Source organism: Silurus aristotelis (assembly GCF_946808225.1).
Source record: "Silurus aristotelis genome assembly, chromosome: 11".
Lineage (NCBI taxonomy): Eukaryota > Metazoa > Chordata > Actinopteri > Siluriformes > Siluridae > Silurus > Silurus aristotelis.
In genome coordinates this window covers 26355110-26368917 of record NC_139584.1, presented here as the reverse complement: position 1 = coordinate 26368917, position 13808 = coordinate 26355110, and the positions used below count along the sequence as shown (strand labels likewise).

At 40.3% G+C, this 13808-nt stretch overlaps 1 protein-coding gene across 10 annotated transcripts in view; it reads right to left on the bottom strand.

Moving 5' to 3' along the window:
* Positions 1–13808, bottom strand: part of cabin1 (calcineurin binding protein 1) — a 58147-nt gene that overhangs the window by 32762 nt on the left and 11577 nt on the right. For 3 of the 10 annotated variants that reach the window (XM_083553996.1, XM_083553999.1, XM_083553998.1), the window contains exons 21-34: positions 13537–13743; positions 12809–12954; positions 12382–12643; positions 12131–12301; positions 11905–11994; positions 11605–11780; positions 11115–11335; positions 9327–9371; positions 9175–9246; positions 7175–7339; positions 6316–6360; positions 6166–6237; positions 3715–4061; positions 124–237 (exon numbers count right to left, since the gene is read on the bottom strand). In XM_083553996.1, the coding sequence (XP_083410122.1) occupies positions 124–237; positions 3715–4061; positions 6166–6237; positions 6316–6360; positions 7175–7339; positions 9175–9246; positions 9327–9371; positions 11115–11335; positions 11605–11780; positions 11905–11994; positions 12131–12301; positions 12382–12643; positions 12809–12954; positions 13537–13743 (2133 nt within the window). The remainder of the gene's footprint in view (positions 1–123; positions 238–3714; positions 4062–6165; positions 6238–6315; positions 6361–7174; positions 7340–9174; positions 9247–9326; positions 9372–11114; positions 11336–11604; positions 11781–11904; positions 11995–12130; positions 12302–12381; positions 12644–12808; positions 12955–13536; positions 13744–13808) is intronic. The other 7 variants (XM_083554004.1, XM_083554005.1, XM_083553997.1 and 4 more) reach the window with 3 other exon arrangements.

The window sequence follows — 13808 nt, the reverse complement described above, 5'->3', positions numbered from 1 at the left end:
TTTTGTAGTTTTTTTTACGTCCATTCATCGTTTTTAAGTTTCCAAGCTGCTCTACACACTGACCCTCATCCCACTGATTAACCGCAGGGTTCGGTTGTGTACGTGGGGTTGCGTGTTACTTACATTGAACAGATTGGTTTTGTTTCTCTCGCAAAAAAGTCCTTGTGCAGGCATGTGCTTCAGCTGTTGCCATGGGACACTGCTCCCTAGCAACACATCCCTTGCCCAGTGCAGATTCTGTAGAGACACAAAATGTATTCAGTTAGTTAGTGCATGCTTTTCACGTGTCACAGGGCATGTGTATGGATTAAATGTACACCGAACACACGTAGCAACCCCCCCCCTTTTTCATTTTAAAGGAAAAACATCTTTACAGATGTCTGGTGTAACAATATACTGGCACAAGAAACAAAGGGTTCACCCACATGAAGTCCCACGAACCATGAAAAACAACACCGGATTAAAAAAATAAAAATAAAATTGCCTTAGCGATTGAGGGCTGAATTCATTGCTCATAGACTTTATGGAAGTTGAATATTATCGCTTATTTCAACAACTCATTAAAAAATTAATTTGAGCGCGTGTGTGTGTGTATATATATATATATATATATATATATTACACACACACACACACACACACACACACACACACACACACACACACACACACACACACACACACACCATGACTCGCAGAATGTACCAATCAGCATTTTGCTTATATAGCACTGCCTTCAGCACAAAAACCTAAACAGGAAGTCAACAGAAAAACCACAGCTGCAAGCTCTGTTAGTTTACGCCACATTCTGTGCGCACACACACACACACCCACACACACACACACACACACACACACACACACACACACACACACACACACAAAACGACACCAACGTTAGGTCTTTGCATAATCACAGTTCGGTTTGATGCAGCGTTATAGCTCTGACAGAGCCGTGTGTATTCACAGAAGTGAAGCTGATTACAGCCTTTTCCGCAATTATCTCTCCGCCTGTCTCGCTCCCCCAACCGCCACGGATACTTTAATAATCGCCGAGACGGCTTTCTTCTCTAATAACCACAATGGGGCTCAGGCATTCCCGGGAGCAAACGGAGATATTCGCACGTGGATGAACGACCACAATAGCAGAGAACTTCTGGTGGGTTAAGCGACGTTGGCATGACCTGCGACCACATGAAAGCCCTTGAAATTAAAGGTGAAAGTCAAAGGTCAAAGAGAACAGCGAAGCTGAGTGCGTTCCACATGTTAACCGCCAATGAGGGATAAAAAAAAACAAAAAAAAAACAGTAAGGGAAAGCCCCTGGTCGGTCCCCTGCTTCAGGTGACCACATCGAACGATCACAAAGTGTGGGGTTTCCCTATTTACAGCGACTTCCTGTCGTGCTGAACGTAGCCTGATCTAACAGAGCGGGTATTACATCCTGCGCTCATGTTGGCAACAAACGAGACAAGACTGACTGCCCAGCTTATGCTATCGCTCATGCCAATTGGCGTGAGTGCCCGAAAGTGACATCAGTCCATTATGTCCATCAGGACCATATAATAATATTATAATACCAAATCAGGGTTGGCATCATTCTCCTGCGTTGCCACAAGCGCAGGATTAGTGAGTGGGAATAAAATATTACTTACAGGCCTGGACAAATAATAGATTAGCTATCTGTCCAGGAAAGTGGTCGTTATCAAGTTCTGTGTTGTGGATGTGTGAGTAGGAAAACGAAGGCTGTGTCGGTTTTCTCCACGTGTTTAAGAAAAAGCTGAAAAACACTTGTTATTCCTGAGATTTGACAACAGATTTACTGTAAACATTTACTGTAAAAAGAAGTGTTTTATAACGATCTGCTCTGCACATGCGGCGTTCTGAGGGCTTTTTAATCACCATCCTAACGCTTGCAAGTGAAAGCAGTGGGTAGAGTGTAGATCAAGGTGCACATCCTGCACCATGCTATATTTGCAACTATTTCAGAAACTGAAAAAACCCTTTATAGATGGTGAAACCCGTATGCAGCTTTCACGTCTACTACACCATTTGCCAAAAAACTAGTTCTGAAACCAAATTTACAAAACAAACAAACAAAAAAAAGTTCAGTTCGAGACTGTGCATTGGTTGAAAATATTGTGACTAGGATTTGCAAATTAAAATCAATACTGGAAACTTTACATGGGAATAAACTGGAAATTTACAAAATTGTAGGTTCGCCTACAACGAGAACGTAAATGTAGTTGGAGAAATAAAATCTCGCAGGATCATTTTGGTTCAAACGACCAGATTTTTATGTAATTTCAGTTAAATTTTTACCCTGAACACGCCCCCTACATGCACTGTGACATTCATCCATATCATAACGCACATCGATTCTTTTACAGAAGAGAGCCAGGTGGACCAAACGGCACATATTCTAGTGCCTCTCAGATTGTGTCTTAATGCCTACAAACCTCTGACTTGAGTTCTTACTACAAAAATTTAAAATTATGGACGTAACGGTGCACGTATTCGTATTGAACTTTTCCGGTACACGGCTTTCAGGTTCGGCGCACGCTTACCGAATGCAATCCTTATCATAGTGAATTCTGGAACGTGACGGTTGTGTAGTGTCACTGTTTGTTATTATAATAATTATTCAATGTAAAAACATGCACAACAATCCCACCGAGAGGTAGCGGCGTGTCTCCGTGGCTACTCACTCCATACCGGAAATACGATTTGATATCAATGGAGTGAATGAATGAAGGACTGAAAGAATGAAGTAGGGCTGCTGCTATTGATTATTTTAGCGATTGAGTGTTCTAACGATTATTCCATCGATTAATCGAATAAGAAGTACTTTTTCTTTATTCAAGAGCAATGCTAAATAAGAAAGAGAAAATAAGACGGGCCTCTTCAAAATGAACAAGTAATTTGTTTCCTTTTTAGAAAAGTTGAATACATAAATATCGCTAAAAATAAAAGCCATTTAGTGCATTTAATTGCGATTATACAACATTAGAATACAAATACTCAATTATTCTCACTCGTATTTATTCATTAAATCACACAGTAAAAAAGTATGTTGTAAAAAAGTAAAATGTTTTCCAGTTTATTTAATTTTATTTAATAAATTTAATTTGTGCAAATTTAATCGTTTTTTTTTATAAATTTTATTTTTTATAAAATATTATTTTATATATTATTGAACCAACCAGGCATTTTATTTAAAATTGTTTTCAAAATGTAAACTGGTGATGTCACATTTTAATAATATAGTTTTTTAAATAAAAAAAAAACAAAAAAAAAAACAAGCAATTTTATGTTTTGTATTTCTTTCGGCTAACTGTGACGAAATTGACTTAAAAACTTGACTTAAGAGACACATACTGAAATGTAAATTTTGTGTAGCGTTACAGAGAGAGAAAGTATTTGAAAGTATGCATTAATAATAACCTGTGCAAACTACTGCTGGAATTGCAGAACTGTTTTTAGCAAAAAAGATTATCCGGAACATTGAGCGAATCAGATTCAAGAATCTAACAGCGCTAGTTGAAGCAAAATTCTGCACTGTCAAAGCGATGACTAATTTCAGGTTAAAAAGAAACTACACATGTTTGCAATAGTCATTTTTCTTGTATTGTTTCCCAGAAACTTTTAGCTTTTAAGTGCCTTGTATAGTAAAAAATTCATATAGCAGTAATAACATAATAATCTCCGAGTCTCACCTTGTGCGTCTTGCTGTAAGTATACAGGTGTGCGAGCCTATACAGACTCTTATAATGCTGAGGGAAGCGATTGAGGCAGAGAAACAGAGCTCTGACACACATCTCCACCAGCATTTTCCTCTGCTCCACCCGGCCTGTCGGTAGACACCGGGGCACCTCCAGCAGCTCGGGTGGTACGGGTGGCTCGGGCCGGCGAGGGGCAGAGCGCAGCAGGGCGATCGATGCCTGAGTGGGCGTATCTGGGGCCGGGAGTTTAGGGCCGGACATCTCGGGAGACATGATGGACAGAGTGGTGTCCGAGGACTCTTGGGAGAGGGTGGTGGAAGTGACGTCCATGTTCTTCTCCTCTGAGAAACGTCAGCAAAAAAAATGTGAATATAATTAAAGTACTGAATACTAAATTAAACTCGCTCATCAGTTTTGTAATACTGTCTGCACATCATTTATTTAAATAGTTTTACCTGCAAACATTATTTGGACAAAGGTTTATAGACACCTGACCATAAGATTTGCTTGTTAAACATCCCATTGAATCCCGTTTTCTGTCAGAATAACCTTCAGTCTTCTGATGTTCCAGATTTTGGAGCGTGGTTGTGGCATGTTTATTCATACACAAAGGGTGTTAATAAAGTCCGAAAGACATCCAAAGACATCCTAAACAATTGAGTGCTTCCATCTGTGTGGAAACGGTTTGGGGGGTTTGAACCACATATGACTGGAAAGTTAAGGTGTCCCAATACTTTTGTCCTAATAGTGTATCCCATTCAGACGTGTTCTAACAGTTCTAATTATTACCATTTCTGAACATTCGACATTGACGCATTTACTCAATTAAAGCCCATTAGGTGCTTAGTAACAACAATGAGTCCAAGTCAGTCAGCAGCTTCAACATCCAGGCCAAGAAAAAGCCTTCAGCATTTTATTCATGACTGCCTGCTGGAATAGTGACTCAGAGTATTTTCCCCCCAATCTATTAAACACAAGTAGAAAAGAAAAAAAAAAAAAGTAAAAAGTTAAGATAAAAAAAAATAATAATAATTTTTATTATTCATACAAAAGTTAAATGTTTTTTGCTGATTGATTAGGAGATATTGATATTCTTTTTCATTTTTAACATGCCACTGACAATCATTCATGTCTGTAACAAACTGGACACAATTTCACTATGAAAACCTAATTAAAAAGTGCATTCTGGTGGGGGTGGTGGGGGGGCGGTCGGGGGTATGGGGTTAAATGCTGAAAAGGCATTAAACATGCACTATACATTAGGGGTGTAACAGTACACAAAATTCACGGTACCTCGGTTTGGTTCAATTTCGGTAGCAGGGAAGAAACACAAAACAAAACTGCTTTTTTCATTTTTTTTATGCAGTTTATTGTTTTTTTTAGTAGATTTGTGATCAAATTTGTGATTTTTAATTTTTTTTTTATTTTTTAGAAAAAATCCCTGATTGGTTAAATGATATATATAAAAGAATATTTCAGAAAATGTTATAAAACATTTTTTTTTAAATTAATTAATAGAATAAATCAAATGAATGAAAAACTTTATTATATTGATAAAATTCAGCAATCAATGAAATCGGCATAAACTAAATTGATTAAATAAAATAAATTTATTTGTTAGGGTTGTACAGATGTGTGTTATACAATTAATATTTACGTTTAGAAATTCTCTTATTTTTCCTGATATACTTTTCTACTTATTTCAGCTTTTTTCATTTTCTTTGAATGAAGGATAAAAGAAATTAAGACATTTGTTATTCACTCCCTCGATATGTGGAATTGTCAGGATTTTCTCCTTTTAAGAGAAATTCTTGAAGCTGGATATAGAATGCTAAAAAAAAATCCAAAAAATGGCCAGCGGCTAATGCTATGGATTGTTTAGCGTTTTCATGTATGCGTAAAACAAATCGTATTTCCTGTATGTAGTGATCAGCCACAGTGACACTGCGCTAAGTTTCTACCCCTGACACATGTGCTCCAAACCGAAAGCCTTTTACCGAAAAAACTATGGTACGAAAACTGCAGTTACACCCCAGTATATAAACAAAAATATTGGGGGGGGGGGGGCGGGGGGGAACCAGACCTTTCTACTCACATGCGATTCTTCCCCAAATTGTTAGAACTATTAGAAGTTGAAGCACACAGTTGAATAGAAATAAATCTTTTGGCTTTTGTTTGCTAAGAGACAATGACCACAAAAGTCTTGGTGTAATACTGAAAATAAGGCAGCAACCAACAATTTAGCACAAGAGTCACAATTTCTAATCTGATTTCCATTCAGTTGAACCAAAATAGAATCCCCCCCCCAAATTGATATAATGTCTATCTATTGCATGTACTTTTTGGATGGAAAATTTTAGACTCTGGTTCTCTGCCACAGCCCTAAAAAAAGAGGCAAGTTAAGTTAGGGCTTTTGGACTGGAGGGAGGTGTCTGTAGTTTATACCATACGCAGGTCCCGCTCGCAAAGAAGGTGCACACCCAGACCTGCAGTAATCGTGGTCGTGAGGGAAGTTTGCTGCAGAGAAGACCATGGCTTTAGATAACAGCAAAAAGGAAAATAGAAATCTCGGAGCATTCAGAGTTTTGGTTTTACCTGAGGGGAGGTGTGAGATCTGACGTGTTTTATTCCTGTACAAGGCTGAAGAAAAAGTTTTTTTTTTTTAGATTTACATCTGAAACATCAGAAGTACTCAAGCCAATTTACTTGTAAAATATATACACCGATGAGGCATAACATTATGACCACCTGCCTAATATTGTGCCCCCTTTTGCTGCCAAAAACTGCTCTGACTCATCGAGCATTAACATCATTAACTTCTTCAGCAGTTTAAACTACAGAAACTCGTCTGTTGGATCGGACCACACGCCCCAGCCTTCGCTCCCCACGTGCATTAATGAGTCCCTGATGCTGGTTGCCCACTGTTCCTTCCTTGGAGCACTTTTGATAGATACTGACCACTGCAGACATCCCACTAGAGCTGCAGTTTTGGAGATTCTCAGACCCAGTCGTCTAGACGTCACAATTTGGTGATCAATTCCTAACGCTTAGCCTTTTTCCTGCTTGTAACACGTCAACTTTGTAACCAAAGTGTTCACTTGATGCCTAACAAATCCCACCCACTAACCGGTGCCATGAGTAAGAGATAACCAGTGTTATTTACTCTCTATGCTTTACATGTGTTGGATTGGAAGATCTTGAGTGACCTGCTGTAGAGCTCTGACCTTGATGAATTGTAACGCTGACTGCACTCCAGGCCTCCTCACCTCAACTACATCAGTACCTGATTTTACACTTTTTATTTTTAAAAAAAGTGCAGGTTATTATAACAGCAAATGGGGAATAATTGCGAAATGGGATGTTCAAAAAGCACATTGAAATCCTATCGGGGGTCCACAAACATTTTATGAGACACATCATGTTTGCTCGGACTCAATATTTAAAAAAGGTCTACCTGGTTCTTCCACTTCAGCTGCTTTGTCTTTCATTTGAGTGGTTGTATCTTCAGATTTCTCAGAATCCATCTTATGGGTGCTGTCCTGTGAGCTGGTGGGGTCCAGGAACACGTCCAGCAGGGAGCTGGAGTCTGATAACACCGCCACGCTGTCCTGACTCTGCTCTGGAGATGGAAAACAAGTGCACGACTTTAAAGTTTGATCGACAAGAAATCAAAGCTAGTGCCAGGGCATTGTTTAAAGCAAGAAAGAACCCTGCCATGCTGATAAGCTGCAATCGTTTAAATTGTAGATTCAAGATGAGAAAATTCCTTAAAAGTTTGCAGATTTTTATTTTTATTTTTTTTAATGCCAGGATCGGTGTTAAGATGGATTTTTCTGTAAGACAGAAACAAGTGCACAGTGTATTCACAAAGCATGAGAGAATGGCTGGTCTCTCACATGAAGTGTTCTATTGTACTTCCTCTAAAAACATTCGATTTTTTGTTCTCAAAAGAAAATGTTCAGGAAAGTTTCTTTCTCCTGCTGAGAAACCGAGAGAAATTCAGCAACTGGATCTGGCAGCAATGGTGCCAAATTGTCAATAAACAGTTTAATTGAAATTGCCAATGTACTGGCTAACTCAGCATGGGGTAGGAGGAGAAAAAAAACAACACAAAAACAACAAACTGTTAGCAAAATATGGAGCTGAAGCACATAAGGAAGGTTTGGTAGAAGCAGTTAAGCAATTAGGTAGTGACCAATTATTACCATTTTTAAATCTTTTTTTAAATGACAGTATAGTCTATAATCCAGTCTGCCTACAATGTGTGAAGACACGCGCGCGCGCGCACGCACACACACACGCGCATGCGCACACGCACGCACGCACGCACACACAGACCAGCTGCAGTCATACAGTGAAGCAAAATACAGCTGCTGAATGCTATGTTGTTTAGTAGTGTATCAGGACAGACAGTAGAGCAGTGGCAGAGAACCCACTTCACATTTCATCCCAACATTAAATATGTGATGATATGATTTCTACTGAATCCAAAACCAACAAGTAGTGCACCAAAAGAGCATTGTAGGGTTTGGATCTTTAATATTCACGATATTTAACAGAGTCGGAAACTTATTGAATAAATAACTTTTTTTTACTTTTTAGACTTCGCTGTTGTGGGGATTTTCGACTGGACACTTTGGTACTTTAGTCCTACCTGCTTTCTCACCTATTAATTTGTACAATCTGCTCAAACAGATCATGTCCAGTCATTTCCAGTAACCCGTGCAATTGTGTCACAGAGTTACATCGACCTTCAGATCAGTGCATTTAAAGATTGCACAAACACTTTCGATGCTGAATTTCTCATTTACACCAATCAGACATAACATTTTGACCACCTGCTTCATATTGTGTTGTTCCCCCTTTTGCTGCCAAACAATAATCGTGACCCGTCGATCATTAACAGCATGAACAACTTCAGCAGTTTGACCTAAAGGAGCTAGTCTGTCGGATCGGACCTCAGGGCCAGACTTCACTCCCAGCGTGACCCTGTCGCTGGTTCCCCACCGTTCCTTCCTTAGAGCACTTTTGCTAGAAACTGATCACTGCAGCCTGGAACAGTCCACAAGAGCTGCAAGTTTTGGCGATCACAATTTGTTCCTTTAGTAAACTCGCTCAAATCCTGTCCCATTTTTTTTCCTGCTTCTAACACGTCACCTTTGAGGACAAAATTTTCACTTGTTGCCTAATAAATCCCACCCACTAACAGGTGCCATGAAGAAGACATTTTTTTTTTTATTCACTTCACTGCTCAAATGTTCATAATGTTCACATATAAGGTGATTTCCATTAGGCTGAGATACAAGATCTATTACGTGCACTGTTTGTTAGCTTTTTATATCAGGCGGGGGTCTGCGAAGAAAATTTGGTCTCTGGTTCTCTGCCACAGCCCTAAAAAAAGAGGCAAGTTAAGTTAGGGCTTTTGGACTGGAGGGAGGTGTCTGTAGTTTATACCATACGCAGGTCCCGCTCGCAAAGAAGGTGCACACCCAGACCTGCAGTAATCGTGGTCGTGAGGGAAGTTTGCTGCGGAGGAGACCATGGCTTTAGATAACAGCAAAAAGGAAAAAAAAAAAATCTCGGAGCATTCAGAGTTTTGGTTTTACCTGAGGGGAGGTGTGAGATCTGACGTGTTTTATTCCTGTACAAGGCTGAAGAAAAAGTTTTTTTTTTAGATTTACATCTAAAACACCAGAAGTACTCAAGCCAATTTACTTGTAAAATATATATATATGTATGTATGTATACCCAGGTGAGCCCAGTACAGATCAAACCCACACACCAGAAATTGGCAACCATTTCTATACCCAAACATATGCATATCAATTTTTTTTCAACCTCCTTCCCAGTGCAAGTGAGCCACAGAAAGACAAAGAAACACAGTTGAGCGGTTGTCATTTAGCAAACACAGCCGAACAAAGTGCATTGTGGGATGTTAAGGAAATTTGTTTTCATAAGTCCAGAGTGCAAATTCATCATCCCACCATGCATTGATTAAGAAGCAGCAAGTGCAAAGCAGACCAGAGGCAGGCAAAGAGGGAGCAGGCAGGTAGGCAGCAGGGAGAAAGGGAGCCTGAGTAGGCTGCAGGAAAAAATGGGAACATGGCAACACAGCTGCAGGGGCCACACTTCAAGAGCGCAAATTCATAAACTTACTTGACTGGCGTCCACGTTTTGTCCCTCCCTAATATACAATATTTCACAAAACACTTGACTCTGGATGATGGTATCAAATTGTGGTGATTTCCCTTGACTCTAATAATTTATGTTAATTGGTAAAGCAAAGTTGTGCTTAGCATTTTATTCATGATGAGGACTTTTCCACTACAGCGTTGCCCTTTCACCTTGTTTAGCATAAAAATATAAAACAAAACACACACAGCCTGAATCACTTTCCATAGTTGGAATTCGGAGTCAAATTGTTTCAGGAATCAAACTGCAAATTTGTTTGGACGCACACCTTGTTCTGATGCCCTTGGGCTGCTGGTTCAATTTGTGATTATGGTAAAGCTATCGTCTACACATTAAATCAGAAGGGCTACCAACAGGCTTCCAGATCTGTTTTTCAGCCTCGTATATGAATTAAGCAATCCAAAGAGACATGCTAAGCGAGTTCACTAAATCAGTCCAGTAAGCAGGGCAGGCCGGCCATCTGACATACATTCAAGAGTACGGCCTGTTTAACTAACTAACTAATTAATAATAATAAAAAACAAATAAAAAAAAAAAAAAACTGCATTTTTCCAGTAATTTCTATTCTATAAATTCTCAGCACAAGGAAAAAGGGTAAATAAATACCCAAGTTAAAATGCTAACGTAAACGGTGTACGTTGTACATGGTGCGGGCAGAGTCTCTTATTTAGAGAATGGCATTCGTGTATGATTCCTGAAAACAAGTTGCGCTCCGTTTATGTAACATCATAATACACCAAAAGAGAAAAGAGTATAGTTTAGGCTGCTTTCCAGACCGTGTTCGATAGACAGCTTACAAACAGCTCAGTCTGCCTGAAGGAACTCTATTCTCAACACATCTTTTTTTAAAATGCTATGAATAATTTTTTAATAAATCAGGATAAACGTGGCACATTTTCTCCAAACTGCATCGTTCTACTGAGCCTCACTCATCATCCTGTCCTTTTCTGACTACTAGCGACAAAAACAACCCCCCCCCCCCCCCCCCCGTAAACATGGTGGACCCTGCCAGCTTTGCCGCTCATGTTGCCATAATCCTCAGCGTGCGGATGGTAAGAGCAGGGGTGGGAGGAGTTGTTATAAACCCAAGCCCGTTGGCCAAACCCTTGAGTGGGGCTTAGCCATCATTCTTATGATCATAGTCACCCCCAGGTAAGTGAGTGTGTAAGTGAGTAGAAACTCCAGGCCACGTGGTACAGTACCGTCCTGCGGCTGCCCCTGCCTCTGCTGCAGCTTTTTACGTTTGGCGTAATCGTGGTCGAGTGGAGTGACCACGCATGGGGGGGAAGTCACACCTGCCGCACCGTCGCTGGGCAATGCTGTCGCCATGGTTACGGCTGCCGCTGTCGAGTTAGCCGCTGTCGACTGCGTCGCCGCTGGGGATGAGTGCGAGTCTTCCTCGTTCAGAGAAGGGGGTTTTCCCCTGAGGAAAGGGTAAAAAAAAAAAAAGTGCGCTTAATAGTCCGGAAATTACGGTACATCACAACAACAAAAAACACACAAATACGTTGTGAACAACTGGCCTTAATCAAGTCTTAAATAAAATGTTTTTCTTATTAAGGCCTGAAATTTTGATTTTTAAATGTGTCATGACGGATTACTGACCATTTTTGACCATTTGTAGTGATAGCATCACTATAAAAATATAGCCATTGACCACCAAAAAAATGGCCGGAATGAATCCAGACGTACTTGTCGCTTGCTTTTGGCATGCTCTTCTCCTCTCCGCGTGCAAAAGGGCCAACCGCTGCTTCAGTGAGCATGTTAAAGAAAAGCTCGTAGTCCAGATGGTCCTTCTGCTCCGATTCTTCGTTGCCATCCTCATTCTCTAACAGCTTCAGAATGGTGGCAGCCGTACGGAAGAACAGCTGTGATGGAGAGAACAGATATACGAAATAAAGTGCTTTCCAAAAAATTTACACTTATAAAATAAATAAAAAAATAAAAAATACAAATAAAGAAAAGCTTTATTTCATGACTTTCATTACTCACTTCTAGCGCCTCCATTGCCAGATCAGGTGGGTTGTGGTAGTGGATTTTTCGGGGATACCGGGCAGCTTCCTCATGGAGAAAATGAGCAGACTGCGTGGGAAGAAATGTAAAAAAATATATATAAAGTCACACAGAAAAAAAACTTACTATAAAAAAACTCGTTATAATTGTATTGTACATTATATCTATTTTTGAGTATTAAAGTTTGATAGATCAGTTAGTTCACCTGTTTGTACAGCTTTAAATAGTCTTTCTGTGGTAACTTGCGTTTCTCTGAAATCTTGCCCAGCATGTAGTGTATCAGCCACTCTTCCTCATTACAGTCTCCTCCACATTTAGACGCACTCTGGAAGCACTTATATGCCGTCTCCAGCATCGAATCCTTACGCTCCTCCATCTGCGCGCACACACGGTAATTATCCCACAGCTTGTATACACTGTTTACAACGGAGGGAATGCATCAATTCCTTTACTCACCGATTTGGTGAGATCTGGCGGCATCTCGTTCCTCCACTGCTTTAGCTGCCTGGAGGCAAAGGAGTGCAGGGCGTAGGACATGGCGCCGTACTCGATCCACAGGCTCAGATTGGAGCTGTCGATCTCCAGCGCCCGCTTGAAACACGTCAGCACAGCGAGCGAGTGCTTCCACACAGGCCCGTCGCTCTTTAGCTCGTTTGAATTCAGCTTGTCCTGGATGCGAGTGGCCCGGGCCAAAGCCATCCCAGCCCAGGAGTCAAACCTGGTATAATATAGTCACGCTTTACTCTGGGATATAATTTCACCAATGTGTAGAACAAGATGAGAATCACAAGACAGGGACAAGAATAATAATAATAAAAATAATAGGGCCATTCTTTACATTAGTTAATCATTTAAAAAATTTTTTTTAAAAGCCAGGACTAACCTGTTGGGGCACACACAAATGTCATGCATGTAAAATTTAATGGCTTTGGCCTGCTCTTTGTTTTTAAAGTGGTAGTCTGCCAAAAGGTAGTACAACTCGTTGACCAGAGGGGGTGCTGAGGGGGTCCCTTCTGGGAGTGATGGTGCCTGGATAAACACACGCAGTGCACATTTATTAGATTACTTAAAACAGATAGCATCATCTTTTAACTCAGTTGTGACAAATATCAAATAGCAATCTAAACGAAAGGAGAATTCAAGGTTTAGCCTTTTGTCAGTGTATGGAGGAGAGGTAATATTATTCTCAGTGCTGGAAAGCAAGACACTTTTAAAAATGTAGTTACTTGAACCATCAATGTCTAAGAAAAAAAGCACACGTTATTACCAGCTACGAATTGACTTATCTGATAAAGATTTCATTATGTTGCCAGGCGCTGTATAAATGATTAAATACGCAATTACATAAACAATGTAAAAGAAAATACATTTGTTATGTATTACACACAATGTATGAAATTACGTTTTTGATTCGGAGGCGAAAAGTGCGGCGAATACGGTCGTTTTGAAACCGTTTCGCTTTAATACGTTCTAACAGCTTGTGCGTTTCCATCAAGTCACTGCACTATGATGTTACATTCGTGATTCTTTAAGCCGGGTGTGATGCGTAACATTAGTGGAGGGTATGGGGGGTGTCCGAGCAGGACTTAAAGGGTGGTTATGCATTCAGACCTTGAGTGTGCCTCCTTCTATGTAGGCCGACACATCGTCGATAGAGAGCGTTGGCGCATCGGCGCAAGGGATGATTCCGGAAAGCCTCCTCAGCAGGTTGGCCAGATCCGCGGACACTGTGCTTGTCTTATAACTGTCAAACTCTGGCAGGGTCTTGGGCTTGAAGTACTCGAACATGAAGAAAGCGTCGCTCCACTGCAGCTCCACCTGAGAGAGACAGGAAGAGAAGCTGCATTAAGCAAATGTTTTACTAGGACAGTTGAAGGAAACGT